Source organism: Vicia villosa, unplaced genomic scaffold (genome assembly GCF_029867415.1).
Source record: "Vicia villosa cultivar HV-30 ecotype Madison, WI unplaced genomic scaffold, Vvil1.0 scaffold8, whole genome shotgun sequence".
NCBI classification, from domain to species: Eukaryota; Viridiplantae; Streptophyta; class Magnoliopsida; order Fabales; family Fabaceae; genus Vicia; species Vicia villosa.
This window is the reverse complement of record NW_026706811.1, coordinates 2,694,569-2,712,369: the sequence shown is the minus strand read 5'-3', so window position 1 is coordinate 2,712,369 and position 17,801 is coordinate 2,694,569. Positions and strand designations below refer to the sequence as shown.

The following is a 17,801-nucleotide window of genomic DNA, read 5'->3' as shown; positions in this document are numbered from 1 at the left end:
AAAAAACATAACCTAAAAATCCAAGGACCAGTGAAATGTATTGAAAAGCCCCAAAACACGAAAAACTAAGACATTTGACATGGAAATACAAAAAGATCAGAACCCGTACGAACAAGACCGCAGACTACCTGACACTGACCGCGCTTCCACGGCTCTGCCGCCGCAATTCTGCAGCTCTGCAATTTTTTGGTATCGTCAATTTTCTGCATTTTTGCTATATTTTCGATCCCAAACTTCCCTAATTTATCACATATGACTGTTGGTGTAAGCCCTAGAGGTCAATACTTTTGGTACTTGTATTGAATTATTTATTAATAATAAAAGACATTTCTTGATTATGTTTATTTTTCCAAAAAAATAATAAAGGCCCTAGAATAGCTAGTCCGTTTAATAAAATGTTAAGTGTGACTTGATCATGAGATATCATTAAATATAAGGAAATTATTCTTAAAGTATCAGTAATTGAGCTTTATTGTGAATTGTGATAACACTAAAGTATTGATACTATTATGTAGATAGACTGATGATCACATCTCATGGATCATTGATAAGGAGTTATCAAGTCTTAACTTATGTATGAATATTAGGAGTAATATTTATATTAGATTGACCCTATATGGGAGTATTGCATAGATTGTTATGCAAAGTGTCACAATTTATTCTAAAGGCGATAGTGGTGTATACCACCCTTTGATGGGAAACCACTATGGACCCTAGATGTAGAGTCAAGTACTGTATTGTTGATCAAACGTTGTCTGTAAGTGGATGACCATAAAGATACCTGATGGGTACTTCACAAAGCATACTAAGGGACATGAATGACCTAGATAAAATTTGTCCATCTTGCGTAACTAGATAAATGTCATAGGGTCCAATATTGAACTGGACAAGGATAACATGGTCTATGCCTTGTGTTCGATGTATACATAAGGGCAAAATGGTAATTGTACACACAAATATTATCACGAAAAGGTTTTGTCAATCACATGACATTTTTGTGACTAGAGTAGTAATGATGTGTTTCTAGATACTGCTCACTATTTATTATGCTAAATGCATGATTTAATATAATCGTCAATGCCGCGAGAACATAAAGGGTCATACACATAAAGATAGATTGATGAGAGAGTAAATAAGAAACACCGTAAGGTACGGTGCACTTAAGTGAATTGTAGAATACCGTAAGGTACAATGCCATTAAGTTTAATATGAAGTATGGTAAGGTACCACACACTTAAGTGGTATACGGTACAACATAAGGTATGGTGCACGTGCACTTAAGTGGGTTTTTAAGCTTGCAGCCCTCACAAGTGGTTCTATTAATAGAAACCTTGTGTAGAAGCATTCTCACTTGATGAAAATTCGGTATGTGAAACCCTAGATGTATTCTCTCTCTCTCTCTCTCACTCACTCTCACTCAAAGTATTCATTTGTAGTAGCTAGCACTGAGATTGAAGGCACTCTGTTCGTATGGACTGAGTAGAGGCGTTGTTCTTCATTCAACGTTCATGATCACTCCTTTGATTCTGCATCCAAGGTTATTATTGCCATAAGAGGTAACTGTTTCTATCACTAATCATGCTCATTCATAAGGATCAACTAAAAGGAAATTTTTGTTTTCCGTTGCTCCTTGTATCACAATTTCCCTTCAACGACCATATCATATAAAAAATTGACAGATACAGAAACATCCATGTTTTATCACATCAAAACAACACAAACTCACAAATACATGCATAAGTTATCACAATTCATCATAGTTATTCACATATTATTCAATCAATCCTAATAGGAGTCAAGGAATCCTAACTATCCCATTACTAAATGCCAATATATCAAACAATTCCCCTTATCTCAATTATGCAGCAAAAACCTAAGTTCTGGTGATGAGAGACATTCCTTTTGCAATTTTAGATCTAGGGTTTCCTGTTCCAACTTTTCTCTTAAGAGCAGTAGTGTTTTTTCTAAGTTCCTGTTGTTTTCTAATGTTTCTTTTCCCCCCTTTCATTTTATTAATTATTATTATTATTATTATTATTATTATTATTATTATTATTATTATTATTATTATTATTATTCTACAATTCTATCACTTATTTATTATCTTTATTTTTCCAAATATTTCCTCTATTTCTTCACTAATTTCCCATACTTATATTATTCTATTTGTTCTAAAATAAAAATAATTTATTTTTAATCACACCAATCACTAAAAGAAACTCGAATAAAATTTTATATAAAAATTTGAGGCGTTACAGAAAGCTTGAAACTTTCCATATTCGTACAACCTAGTACCTAGGCCGACCTTGTAATATTCCATTGACTTCTCCTCATTGTGATCCATGGTCTCTTGACATTGGAGCAATAGTTTTGATGGTCAAATCTTGTTACCTGATGCATGTTGGATTTGACAATTTCCTCTTTCATCACTTTCATGCAATTTTTGATGAAAATTTGGCTAGATTCTATCCTTTCACTTCATTTTAATGCCCTATCGGCAAATAAAAATCCTAACCCATAATATGCCGCCCTCACCAACGATGTGATGGGCAGATTACGAGTGCCTTTAAAGACCAAGTTCATTGACTCGACGAGGTTTGTTGTCTTATGACCCCATCATCGATCCTCTTCAAAGGATCTCGTTCATTTGTGTATGGTATGTTGTTGACCCTCTTTAAAGTTTGTGCCTTAGCCAACCCAATTTCTTTCCGGTAGTATTTGAATGTAGGTTGGTTCAAAAGAATACTCTATATTGTATAAATAGTTAATATAAGTGTACAAACATGATTATAGGATATGCTATTATTGACAAATAGAAATCATTATCCAAGTTAGCCTTTTTTTTTTACAATGGCTTTTGTGTTTAATATCTCTCATGAAGTTTTAATAAGGTGTCTGATGCTCTAGACATGCGATGATGGTGGATTTTGCCAAGTAAGCTTTCCATATGTGACCCAATAAGTTTTAAAATTATTAGATATAAATATGTTTGTTAGATATACATCTTCTAATAACAAATTTTTTTAGGTGGTCTGCAAATGGAATGAATTATTAAAAAACACCTCATCATTCTACTATGGGATATCAAACATTATTCGATCATTTCGAGGTAGATGATGTATTATATTTGAATTAGTTGAACTTAGGTGACAATTTACATGAAGGTCCTATCGTAATTAGGTAGATGATGATCCAAGAGATAATGTCATATGGAATTCAACAACACTTATGATTGTGTTCAACACTATGGAAATACATCATACAAATAGGGTTAAACTCTAGTTTGACTTTCAAAAAGACGTTCCGGATCCACCTAGGTGCATGGACAAATATCACAAAAGTCAACTGTCAAACCAATGAAGTTAGCGAAATTGGAAAATTTTATATAGAGAAGAGTGTCTTTTATGGAAGAACCTCTGCACTATTGTCTTACAAGGCAATATCATGAACATCGAATATAAATCGAGTAACCAATTTTTAGCTTAGTATATATTCATTTAAATTTTGTATATATATCATAAGTAGATTACTATTTAACCCTCGTAACCAACCTTTATCTTCAAACTTCCAACACATCAAACCATCCGCAAACACATATATTCCAACACAACCACTTTTCAGCAACATTACTCAAAAACCTATCTTCAACACCAAACGACCTTACAACCCAACCCAACCACTTTACACCTTATGTCAGCACCACCAAAATGTTAGAACAAGATTTGTTCTGATCAATATTCTTAGTTTTGATGATAACAAGGATATGAATTTTGTGTGAGATAATGTGGTACTCTAATACATTGCAATTTCCCTTTCAGGAAATATATAAAGAGTATGCACAAATCAGCGCTCGGAAGCTTTGTCTCAGAAGGTTCAGCATGCAACATCAGAACATGGTCTGGCAAGACATCAGAAGATGGTCAAGGCAGAATCAGAACATGGGTCTATGGAAGCATCAGAAGAACTTGAGATCAGAAGCAGAAGCACTGAAGTTCTCATGGTATCACGCTCAGAAGCACTTCAAGGTCAGAAGACAAGAAGATGCTATGCACCAAGCTGTTTGACTCTGATGATATTCAAATATTATATTCACAAACATCAGATCAGAAGAAAGTACAGGTGGCAGGCTACGCTGACTGAGAAAAGGAACGTTGGAAGCTATTAAAGGCAACGTCAGTAGACACAGCGTGAACAAGGCTCGAGGTAGTTGACAAAAGCGTGAAACATTAAATGCAAAGCTGTACGGAACACGCAAAGCATTAAATGCGCTCAACGGTCATCTTCTCAAACGCCTATAAATATGAAGTTCTAATGAGAAGCAAGGTTACCAATTCTGAACGAAACTATTCTGAAAAACTTGCTGAAACGCTGTTCAATTCAAAGCTCAGAAACTTCATCTTCATCAAAGCTCACTACATTGCTGTTGTAATATATTAGTGAGATTAAGCTTAAACGCTAAGAGAAATATCACTGTTGTGATTATATCTTTTAAGAAGCATTTGTAATACTCTTAGAATTGATTACATTAATTTGTAAGTAACTAGAGTGATCAAGTGTTGATCAGGAAACTCTAGGAAGTCTTAGCTTATGTCTAAGCAGTTGTAATTAGAGTGATCACGTGGTGGTCAGGATACTCTAAGAAAGTCTTAGCTTGTGTCTAAGCATTTGTTCCTGGAGTGATCAGGTTGTGATCAGGATACTCTAGAAGACTTAGTCGCGGACTAAGTGGAAAACCATTGTAATCTGTTGCGATTAGTGGATTAAATCCTCAGGTGAGGTAAATCACTCCGCGGGGGTGGACTGGAGTAGTTTAGTTAACAACGAACCAGGATAAAAATAACTGTGCAATTTATTTTTATCGTTCAAGTTTTTAAGACTACACTTATTCAAACCCCCCCCCCCCCTTTCTAAGTGTTTTTCTATCCTTCAATTGGTATCAGAGCGCCGGTTCTAAGGTGCAAGCACTTAACCATGTTTAGAAAAGATTCAGGAAGAGAAAAACGCTTCAGTAAAAGATGGCTGGTGAATCCCAATCAAATCCAACTCCATCTACATCTGGCTCTGCTGAGCAATACAATGGTAACAATGGTTATACTAGACCACCAATATTCGATGGTGAAAACTTTGAATATTGGAAAGATAAACTGGAAAGTTACTTTCTTGGTCTAGATGCTGATCTATGGGATCTTCTGCTGGATGGTTACAAACATCCTGTTAAAGCTACTGGTGTAAGGCTCACGAGAAGCGAAATGAATGATGATCAAAAGAAAGACTTCAAGAATCATCACAAATGCAGGACTGTTTTGCTGAATGCTATCTCTCATGCTGAGTATGAGAAGATATCTAACAGGGAAACGGCCCATGACATATATGAGTCCTTGAAAATGACTCATGAAGGAAATGCTCAAGTCAAGGAGACTAAAGCTCTTGCTCTAATCCAGAAGTATGAAGCCTTCAAGATGGAGGATGACGAAGACATTGAGAAGATGTTTTCAAGATTTCAAACTCTGACTGCTGGATTAAGAGTTCTGGACAAAGGCTACACCAAGGCTGATCATGTAAAGAAGATCATCAGAAGCTTACCCAGAAGATGGGGCCCAATGGTGACTGCATTCAAGATTGCGAAGAATCTGAATGAAGTTTCTTTGGAAGAGCTGATCAGTGCCCTGAGGAGTCATGAGATTGAACTTGACGCTAATGAACCTCAGAAGAAAGGTAAGTCTGTTGCATTAAAATCTAATATTAAAAAATGCACTAACGCTTTTCAGGCTAAAGAAGAAGATCCTGAAGAATCAGAATCTGAAGAAGAAGATGAACTGTCCATGATCTCCAGAAGGGTGAACCAACTCTGGAAGAGCAAGCAAAGGAAGTTCAGAGGCTTCAGAAGTTCAAAGAGATTTGAACGAGGAGAATCTTCTGGTGACAGAAGATCTGACAAGAAGAAGGCTGTCTGCTATGAGTGCAATGAGCCTGGACATTACAAGAATGAGTGTCTAAAACTTCAGAAGGAGAATCCCAAGAAGAAGTTTCATAAGAAGAAAGGTCTTATGGCAACATGGGATGATTCTGAATCAGAATCAGGATCAGACTCTGAAGGAGAGCAGGCAAACTTTGCGCTGATGGCGACAGAAGATGATGGATCAGAATCTACATCAGAATCAGATTCTGAAGAGGTATTTTCTGAACTATCTAGAGAAGAGTTAGTTTCCAGTCTAACAGAGCTTCTTGAATTAAAAGCTCATCTTAGTATCAAATACAAAAAGCTGAAAAAGCAATTTGAATTTGAAACTAAGAAGCTTGAGTTGGAAAATTCTGAATTAAAAGAAAAAGTTTTAAAATTATCCAATAATGTTGGATTTCCTTCTGATTCAGAAAAATCCACTCCCAGTCTGAATCATATTCTGAAAGAATATGATTTAAGTTTCAGGAAGTTCTTATCTAGAAGTATTGGCAGAAGTCATCTAGCTTCTATGATATATGCTGTGTCTGGGAACAAGAGAGTTGGCATTGGTTATGAGGGAGAAATCCCATACAAGCTTGAATCTGTGGATGATATGAAAATATCATACAAGCCTCTGTATAACCAATTTAAATTTGGCCACTCCCATGATATTAAGCACACATCAAATGCACAAAGTTTTCACATAACACACACCAAGAAGCATGTGACACAACCTAAGAAATATCATGGAACTCAAAATAAGAAGTATCATGCTGTTCCTCCTGTTAAATATTTTGCTAAACCCAAGTTCAATCAGAACTTGAGGAGAACTAACAAGAAAGGACCCAAGAAATTGTAGGTACCTAAGGAGAAGATAATTTATGTTGCAGATATCCTTGGCGGCAAAGAGGACAGAAAGCAAAATGTCATGGTACCTGGACTCTGGGTGCTCGCGACACATGACGGGAAGAAGGTCTACATTCCAAGACCTGGTGCTTAAACTAGGTGGAGAAGTCAAGTTTGGGGGAGATCAGAAGGGCAAAATCATTGGCTCTAGAACCATAAGTCTTGGTAACTCTCCTTCCATAACTAATGTACTTTTTGTTGAAGGATTAGCTCATAACTTATTGTCCATAAGTCAATTAAGTGACAATGGTTATGACATAATCTTCAATCAAAAGTCTTGCAAGGCTGTAAGTCAGAAGGATGGCTCAATCCTATTTACAGGCAAGAGGAAGAACAACATTTATAAGATTGATCTTTCTGATCTTGAGAAGCAGAAGGTGACTTGTCTTATGTCTGTTTCTGAAGAGCAATAGGTCTGGCACAGAAGATTAGGACATGCTAGTTTGAGAAAGATTTCTCAGATTAACAAACTAAATCTGGTCAGAGGACTCCCAAATCTGAAATACAAATCAGATGCTCTTTGTGAAGCATGTCAGAAGGGCAAGTTCTCCAGACCTGCATTCAAGTCTAAGAATGTTGTTTCTACCTCAAGGCCGTTAGAACTCTTGCACATTGATCTGTTTGGCCCAGTCAAAACAGCATCTGTCAGAGGGAAGAAATATGGATTAGTCATCGTTGATGATTATAGCCGCTGGACATGGGTAAAGTTCTTGAAACACAAGGATGAGTCTCATTCAGTGTTCTTTGAATTCTGCACTCAGATTCAATCTGAGAAAGAGTGTAAAATCATAAAGGTCAGAAGTGATCATGGTGGTGAATTTGAGAACAAATTCTTTGAGGAGTTCTTCAAAGAAAATGGTATTGCCCATGATTTCTCTTGTCCTAGAACTCCACAGCAAAATGGAGTTGTAGAGCGAAAGAATAGGACTCTACAAGAAATGGCCAGAACCATGATCAATGAAACCAATATGGCTAAGCATTTCTGGGCAGAAGCAATAAACACTGCGTGTTATATTCAGAATAGAATCTCCATCAGACCTATTCTAAATAAGACTCCTTATGAATTGTGGAAGAACAGAAAGCCCAACATTTCATATTTCCATCCTTTTGGATGTGTATGTTTTATTCTGAATACTAAAGATCATCTTGGTAAGTTTGATTCCAAAGCACAAAAATGTTTCCTTCTTGGATATTCTGAACGCTCTAAAGGCTACAAAGTATACAATACTGAAACATTGATTGTAGAAGAATCAATCAATATCAGGTTTGATGATAAGCTTGGTCTTGAAAAACCAAAGCAGTTTGAGAATTTTGCAGATTTTGATATTGATATATCAGAAGCAGTAGAACCAAGAAGCAAAGCTGCAGAAGATGGCAGTCTCAGAAGCAATGGATCAGAAGATCAAGTTGCTGCATCTTAAGAGAATCTTAGGATTTCTGAAGAACCAACTATCAGAAGATCACCTAGACTTGCCTCAGCTCATTCAGAAGATGTGATCCTTGGAAAGAAAGATGATCCCATCAGAACAAGGGCATTCCTTAAGAACAATGCAGAATGTCAATTAGGTCTTGTTTCTTTGATCGAGCCAACTTCTGTTGATCAAGCTCTAGAAGATCCAGACTGGATAATTTCCATGCAAGAAGAACTAAATCAGTTTACAAGGAATGATGTATGGGACTTGGTTCCTAGACCAAAAGGATTTAACATCATCGGTACTAAGTGGGTTTTCAGAAACAAGCTTAGTGAGAAAGGTGAAGTGGTAAGAAACAAAGCCAGACTAGTTGCTCAGGGTTATAGTCAGCAAGAAGGGATTGATTATACAGAAACCTTTGCACCAGTGGCCAGGTTAGAATCTATTCGTCTATTAATTACTTTTGCCACTCAACACAACATCACTCTTTATCAGATGGATGTCAAGAGTGCCTTCTTAAATGGTTATATAGATGAAGAAGTTTATGTTCACCAACCTCCTGGTTTTGAAGACTCCATGTCTCCAAATCATGTTTTTAAATTAAAGAAATCATTATACGGATTGAAACAAGCTCCCAGAGCTTGGTATGAACGTTTGAGTTCTTTCCTTCTGGAAAATGGTTTCACTAGAGGAAAAGTGGACACTACTCTCTTTTGTAAAACATTTAAAAAGGATATTTTAATTTGTCAAATATATGTTGATGATATTATCTTTGGAACATCTAATGCTACACTTGGAAAGGAGTTTGCTGAGTCTATGCAGGCTGAATTCGAAATGAGCATGATGGGAGAACTCAAGTATTTCCTTGGGATTCAAATCAACCAAACTTCCGATGGAACCTATGTTCATCAAACGAAGTATGTGAAAGAACTTCTGAAGAAGTTTAATCTTTCTGAAAGCAAAGAAGCCAAAACTCCTATGCATCCAACATGTGTACTGGGTAAGGATGAGGTAAGTAAGAAGGTAGATCAGAAGTTGTACAGAGGTATGATTGGATCTCTTCTATATCTAACTGCTTCTAGACCTGACATTCTCTTTAGTGTGTGTTTGTGTGCTCGATTCCAATCAGATCCAAGAGAATCTCATTTAAACAGCGGTTAAGAGAATTCTAAGGTATCTGAAAGGTACTACTAATGTTGGTTTAGTTTACAGAAGATCTAAAGATTACAACTTAGTAGGATTCTGTGATGCTGACTATGCTGGAGATAGAATAGAAAGAAAGAGCACTTCTGGAATTTGTCAATTTCTTGGAAGTCATCTGATCTCATGGTACAGCAAGAAGCAAGCTACTATTGCCCTCTCAACAACAGAAGCAGAATATGTTGCTGCTGCTGGTTGTAGCACACAAATGCTCTGGATGAGAAGTCAGCTGGAAGATTATCAGATATATGAGAGTAACATTCCTATTTTCTGTGATAATACTTCTGCTATATGTTTATCTAAGAATCCTATTTTACATTCAAAAGCTAAACATATTGAGATTAAACATCATTTCATAAGGGACTATGTTCAGAAGGGTGTTATATCTTTAAACTTTGTGGATACAGACCATCAATGGGCTGATATCTTTACAAAACCCCTTGCTGAAGATAGGTTTAAGTTCATTCTGAAGAATATCAGTATGGATTTATGCCCAGAATGAGAAGATGAGAAGATCTTGTGTATGAGTATCTTCTGAAATGAAATTGGATTTTCTTTTATAAGAAGTTCTGATTGAAATCAATTAGAAATTGTGATTCAGTTATTACTAACGGTTCATTGTCTAAGTTGATTCAGAATCTCTTTAAAAGCAAAACAGCTGTAACTGGCTATCCAGATGGTAAACACGTGTTCACTATTCCTGGACAAGCGTGCGTGCAGTTGAGGGGACGTCTACTTAGGTAACTGTGCAAATCTCGTCTTTTGTCATTATTATCTCTCCTCACGTCAAATAACATTAAATGCCATTCATCATTTCTTTTATTGTCCTTTATGTTTTTATATCCGTCAAACGTTTCCCTTCCCTAGAATGTTTTCCTTCCCCACATTCCCTCTATTTATTTCTCCATTTCTTTGCATTCTTCAATCAATCTTTATGCTCTCGCTTTCTTTCTCTCACTTTTCTATGAATATCTTTTGCATAAACCCTAGTTCATTCTTCATCGATCTAGCGTTTATCATGAATCCTTCGCCTAGTTCTCTTCATCAAAACTTTAAACCAGTTGAAGAAACTTAGTCTCAACAGTGGCTGATCTATTTGAATAGAACGGATGGAAGGGTTAATAGGCTACAGGATGAGAAACATATCTCGGGATGGCATTCCAAATTTTTCTCAAGTCAGATCTCTTCTTTGATGCTGTTATCAACATCTGTCCAAAGGAAGAAGACTTTCTTGAGATATTGGATGAAGTTAGGTTCCAATAAGGACTTAACTTCTATGTTAAGGGAAAGCCCATCTGAGAATACGCTCTCTCCTGGTGAACTGTTCTCAGTTCCTCTTTTGTATTCATTTACTTCTTTCTCTGGGAGCTGCTCAAGCATGCAGAGTTTCAAGATTTGATGACCAAGCAAGAGCAAGAACATCGCTGGGATTCATGATATGCTGGCTTAGAATAGGACTAGGCTAGGGTTGTAGTCTTTGTGTCCTTGTAGTTTTCTTTCCTTGTTGCATCTGTTTTCTTGCATTCCTCGTTTGTAATCCTTCTTGTTGAAATCAATGAAAAGTTATTTATGTTTCTTTCCTTTTGTCTCTTGCTTTACATCTGAATCTTTTATGCTTTTTGATGTTATGACAAAAAGGGGGAGAAAATATATGATAAATGATCTGATTAATATTATCAGTTACCAAGTAAAAAGGCTCCACATTTACTAACAGAACTTGCAAAGTTCTATGTTTTTAAGTTGTGTTGTTGCAGGAATCGAAGATTCAAGATCAACATAAGAAGCAACAAGATGAATCAAGTTCTTGGATTCTTGAAGCAAGCTGAGTGCTAGGAAGCTTCAGAATCAGAAGCAAGAAGGAAGAATGATCAGAAATTCTGATAATAGAATTTGATCCAAATCATTGTCTTTTTGCTCTGATACATTGTCTATTGGATCTGATATATTCTATATGGCTTATATGGCTCTGATACATATTTTGTGTTCTGATACACATTTTATGTTCTAACTCATTCATGCTGACTTTTGTCGTTTAGTTTTGTTCTGTAACATTTCAGGATGTAGAGATGCTCTGATGATGCTCTGGTACATTCAACAATGTTCTGATACAATCTAGCATGAAGTGATGTAAGAAGAAATTCAAAGCTCTGAAGCTATCCGAGGGAAGCAGAAATCAGAAGCTGTGAATGTTCTAAAGATCCAGAAAACTCAAGTTCTGAAGCTGTCCTAAATGGAAGCAGGAATCAGAAGCTGTGAATGCTCTGAAGATCAAAGAAATTCAAGTTCTGAAGCTGTCCTAAATGGAAGCAGGAATCAGAAGCTGTGAATGTTCTGAAGATCAAAGAAATTCAAGTTCTGAAGCTGTCCTAAATGGAAGCAGGAATCAGAAGCTGTGAGTGTTCTAGGGATCTAAAGAAATTCAAGTTCTGAAGCTGTCCAATGGAAGCAGAAGTCAGAAGCTATGAATTATCAGAAGCAAGAAGCTTATGTGATCGTCTCTACCGAAATAATCAGGGAAGTCTTTTATTATTAAAAGTGCTTCGAGTATTTATTTCAGGGGGAGATTATTCATCTCAGGGGGAGATTGTTAGTCTCAGGGGGAGACATATTCACATGCTCATGCTATAGCTGTGTAATTTGTCTTTAGCCGTCTGCTCTTTCTGATCGCAAATTCATATCATTTATATATGTTTTTGTCATCATCAAAAAGGGGGAGATTGTTAGAACAAGATTTGTTCTGATCAATATTCTTAGTTTTGATGATAACAAGGATATGAATTTTGTGTGAGATAATGTGGTACTCTAATACATTGCAATTTCCCTTTCAGGAAATATATAAAGAGTATGCACAAATCAGCGCTCAGAAGCTTTGTCTCAGAAGGTTCAGCATGCAACATCAGAACATGGTCTGGCAAGACATCAGAAGATGGTCAAGGCAGAATCAGAACATGGGTCTATGGAAGCATCAGAAGAACTTGAGATCAGAAGCAGAAGCACTGAAGTTCTCATGGTATCACGCTCAGAAGCACTTCAAGGTCAGAAGACAAGAAGATGCTATGCACCAAGCTGTTTGACTCTGATGATATTCAAATTTAATATTCACAAACATCAGATCAGAAGAAAGTACAGGTGGCAGGCTACGCTGACTGACAAAAGGAACGTTGGAAGCTATTAAAGGCAACGTCAGTAGACACAGCGTGAACAAGGCTCGAGGTAGTTGACAAAAGCGTGAAACATTAAATGCAAAGCTGTACGGAACACGCAAAGCATTAAATGCGCTCAACGGTCATCTTCTCAAACGCCTATAAATATGAAGTTCTGATGAGAAGCAAGGTTACCAATTCTGAACGAAACTATTCTGAAAAACTTGCTGAAACGCTGTTCAATTCAAAGCTCAGAAACTTCATCTTCATCAAAGCTCACTACATTGCTGTTGTAATATATTAGTGAGATTAAGCTTAAACGTTAAGAGAAATATCACTGTTGTGATTATAGCTTTTAAGAAGCATTTGTAATACTCTTAGAATTGATTACATTAATTTGTAAGTAACTAGAGTGATCAAGTGTTGATCAGGAAACTCTAGGAAGTCTTAACTTGTGTCTAAGCAGTTGTAATTAGAGTGATCACGTGGTGGTCAGGATACTCTAAGAAAGTCTTAGCTTGTGTCTAAGCATTTGTTCCTGGAGTGATCAGGTTGTGATCAGGATACTCTAGAAGACTTAGTCGCGGACTAAGTGGAAAACCATTGTAATCTGTTGCGATTATGGATTAAATCCTCAGGTGAGGTAAATCACTCCGCGGGGGTGGACTGGAGTAGTTTAGTTAACAACGAACCAGGATAAAAATAACTGTGCAATTTATTTTTATCGTTCAAGTTTTTAAGACTACACTTATTCAAACCCCCCCTTTCTAAGTGTTTTTCTATCCTTCACAAAACACACAATAACTAACTCGTATTTTAACTCGTACTCACAACAACAAACACCATACACCACCAACTATAATCCATACTCATGAACATAACCTACCGTTCGGAAAAAACAACTTCCAACACCACAACCATAACAACGCTACATCTTCTATTTCAATAACTTAACCTAAAATACTACCCAAACATACTGGAATTTTGAGGGGAATGACTTAAATTATGGTAATGCAAGCGTCAATGACTTGTTCTTTGATGATGCTCTCAAAACCTTCACTCAATCTAGAGGTTAATGTAAGGACTTTTGCTCGACACCCAATAATGGTGAGAACACAAATATACTTTGAAAGACAAAACGATAATGAATACTAATACCTATTCAATGTGAAACCAACTGTCACTTTCATCGACCCGATCAACATCAACACTAACTATGTCTATATCCTTAATCTAATTTTATTATCATTTAATAAATAAATATTTTATTCAATCTTTCATATACATTTTTAATAATTTTCAATTGAGTTTATTATTATTTTAATCATTATCAAATTATAGACAATTAATACTATTATATTCTTATTTTATAAAATAATTTTAACTAATTGATGGTAGCTTATTAAAAAATTGTTTTAAATAGTGATACAACACCATGAATAAAAAAACAGACTTGTGTGTCACATGGTTGCCATTAAACTTGACCAATTGCAGAAACTGAGAAGCCTAAGAAACGACCAACACTCTGCAACATGACCCATCCCAGAACCCAACACACCACAGGAACCACCAACCAACCAGATAACCAAAGCCGCAACAAACAATCTCTACATAGTACAAACCAAACAAAACCTTCTCTAACGTTACCTCCACGCGTCCACGTTTATCTTTCCTATAAATCTCCAACAACACGTGTCAACCAAATACTCACGTTCTCTCTACTCGACACGTGTCCTCCCTCATAACAACTTGCATGACTGTGACCTCTTCTGCAAAAGCACAAAAAAACATTTTGCAGTGAAAAATCGCGTCACACTCACCACGTGTCTCCCTACAGTACCCTCCCATGATCGCCACTTGTCTCTTCATTCCACGACCTCGTTGTCACATCTCGAGGGTAATTTCGGTAACTCACAAATATTATTCTTTTTTCTTCTATTTCTCTTTCAGTTTCAACAACAAAACAATTTTTTCATTCTTGTTCTTCTTCCCAATTGCATTCATCTTCCGGGTTATCGGAAAATCTATATTTTTGCGGGATTTTTCCTGTTTTAACGGTAAAAAAAGATTTTTTTTCTTTTTTTATTGAATTGGATTCAAATAATTTTCTTCTCGATTTCAATGGGTTTTTTTGTCTCCGCTTGAAAAGGAACGTTTTTGTGATCTGGGTCTATGCTATTCTTGGGTTTACCATGTTTTGTTTCATGGGTTTTGCTTATTTGAATAATCATCAACATCATCTACGTGTGTGTTGTAGAACAAGTAGTAGGTAGCTATTACGGTTTTTATTCATTTTGATATGAATCAAGAATCTACATGTAAGATTGATTGATGAAGATGGAGAAATACCCGAGAGATCTGTTAGAGAGACTCTGTGTTTCAAGTGGTGGAAGTGATAATAACAATATTCATAACACAGCAACAACAAGAACAAGAACAGCACAACAAACACAGAACGCACAGCAACATCATCATCATCAATATCATCAATATCTTCGTGAGAACAGGCATGGTGAACAAGAGGAGGAGGAAGAAGAGGATGAAGATGAAGGGATTGAACTGAATCTTGGTCTTTCTTTAGGTGGTAGATTTGGTGTTGACAAGCATGCTAAGAATAAGAAGCTTATTAGATCTTCTTCTGTGGTTGGAACAATGCCTTTGCTCCGGGAAGATATTGCGGTGGCCGCCGGAGTGGCTTCGCCAACTCCGGCGTATCCGACTCTTATGAGAGCTTCGTCGTTACCGACGGAGACAGAAGAGGAGTGGAGGAAGAGGAAGGAGTTGCAGACTCTGCGGAGGATGGAGGCTAAGAGACGCAGGTCAGAGAAGCAGAGAGTTTCCATTTCAAAGTCAGAGAAAGATTCCATTTCCACCGTGCAACCTAGAGGTGGTGGTGGAGGTGGTTGTTCAGAGGAAGTAGAGGGTGGTTCTGCTGGTGCAACAATGGTGTTGAACAGATCAACAGTTGCTGCTACTATGCCACCTTTGGGATTACCTAATTGGGCTGTTGCATCAAAGCAAGTTGTTCTTGGTGATGTGTTAGGGAAAGGGAAAATTGGGGTTGGTTTTCAAGGAATGATGTTTGTACAACCATCTTCTCAAGGTTCAGTAGAATCACAAGGTGGAAGTTCTTCATCAGTGTCTGAAATGGATAGCAAACCTTTTCTAGGTAATTGTCTTTATCCTTTGGTTTGATTTATTTTAAGTAAGGTTTTTATGGATTGTTGATTAGTAGTTTCCTTGTACGTTTGGTGTTTTTGATGTTTGTGGTTTTGTGTGGATTGTGTTTGCTTTTTGATTGTGTGACCATTGATGAAGACAGGTTCTCTTGTCTATTTCTGATTTGTTTCTTTTTATTTGTTATAAATACATTGGTGATTGAAATAGTTAGTGTGTGTTTAGAATTAGAACACTTTATTTACTACTTGCTAAAATTTATCTTTTGACATATGACATAACTATTTGTGTAAGTATTTAAGAGAAATCGGGGAGACAAGTTATAACATGTCCACAGGATGTTTTGACCTTACTTTAGTAAGCTTTTAAGTGAAACCTTATGAGAACACCTTTACAATGTAACCTTGGTTATGGTTTCAATTTGCGGAATGTATCGCGTGATGCGGCCGTAACGTTGCGCTTGGGTAGTGTCCATAGCCACATTAAGTTATAATTGCGGTTTGATTGTAAATCATAGTAAAGACTACATCATAATGCCGGGATGAATGCAACCGCAATAGTTGCATCCCCAGCCGCAACTGCAATTTAAAACCATTGTAAATAGTTGGTCAATTTGAAATTATTTAACTCTTCATTATTAGCTTTTTGATATGTGATATTCTTACTACGGAGACCCCGACTTTAATTTCTAGATTATAATTATTAGCAAATGCCCTTGTAATGTTCACTTGTAGAAAGTTTTCATACCTCTGCTTATTTATTTGAGGCTTCATACCTTTGACTTGAATATGTTCACATTTGTGTTTACTTTCAATGATAAAATTTGTATGCAAATTGCATTACTGAGCTGAAAATATAAGAAAGGGAAACAGAATTTTTTTTCTTGCAAACGAAGATATAGCATTATCTACCGATTATAATCCAATAGACGCGTAATTTCCTTATAATTTCATTTCTTGTCCAAAACTTGTGTTTTTACCGCTACTAGTTTTGTTCTACATGGCAGGATCAAGCAGTTGTGGTGAAGCAAGAAGCCCAGCTAGCAATCAGTCCTTACAGGAAAGAAGCAACCAGGACTCCGTCGGTTCATCAGGAGTGCCAAAGACAAGAGACAATTTGACTAGAACAACTTCAAGATCGGAGTTAATGGAGAATGCATCTAAAAAACCTCAACCTGCTCAAAATATTGGGAAGGAAATTGGAACAAACTCAATGGAAGACATGCCTTGTGTATTTACGAAAGGAGGTGGTCCTAATGGAAGAAGAGTTGAGGGAATCTTATATAAATATGGCAAAGGGGAAGAAGTGAGGATAATGTGTGTGTGCCATGGAAACTTTCTGTCTCCAGCTGAGTTTGTTAAGCATGCTGGTGGGGAAGATGTTGCTCATCCTCTTAGACATATTGTTGTTAACCCTTCTGCTGCTCCCTTTTTGTGATGATTGGAGTCCCTTCATAGTCGTCTCACGATTTTGGAGGTTGTCGCAATTTAAATATGACAAGAAGAAACTCTCTTTAACTATGGTTTAAGAGCGCAAGACAAAATATTTTATTAGGTCCTATTTATTTAAAACTTGATCGTGAGAGATTTTAAGTCATCTGCGATAGTCGCCTTTAAAAATGGTCCTCACTTCCGCAATAGGGATGTGTAATATATTCATTGTTGAAGAGAAGGAATATGTTAAATTAGTTTCATAGTTTCTTCTTTAGTATGTACCTTCGTTCTGTTTTTTTTGGATAAAGTCTCGAGGATTAATCAAACAATGTTATATAGAGTCAATTGATTCCCTTATGAAATGTTAGATTTGTCCATTTATTAAATTTATTTATCCACCATAGCCCAATATATTTAGGTACTTTGTACCTCAAAAAACATCAATGCTTATTTGTAAGTTTTGATATTAAATGCTGATATTCTTTCATGTTATAGAATTGAATTAGCAAATGGCATTTGATTTTGTTATACTTTCATAGTTTCATAAGAACAACATATAAACTATCTTAATGATTTCTAATAAGTCCAT

At 36.4% G+C, this 17,801-nt stretch overlaps 1 protein-coding gene across 1 annotated transcript; it reads left to right on the top strand.

Moving 5' to 3' along the window:
• Positions 1-14,574: 14,574 nt before the first annotated feature.
• Positions 14,575-17,574, top strand: LOC131643169 (ninja-family protein AFP3-like). The gene is made up of 2 exons (XM_058913321.1): positions 14,575-15,771; positions 16,786-17,574. The coding sequence occupies exons 1-2, from the start codon at positions 14,934-14,936 to the stop codon at positions 17,214-17,216; spliced, it is 1,269 nt and encodes a 422-aa protein (XP_058769304.1). The 5' UTR covers positions 14,575-14,933; the 3' UTR covers positions 17,217-17,574.
• Positions 17,575-17,801: the final 227 nt, after the last annotated feature.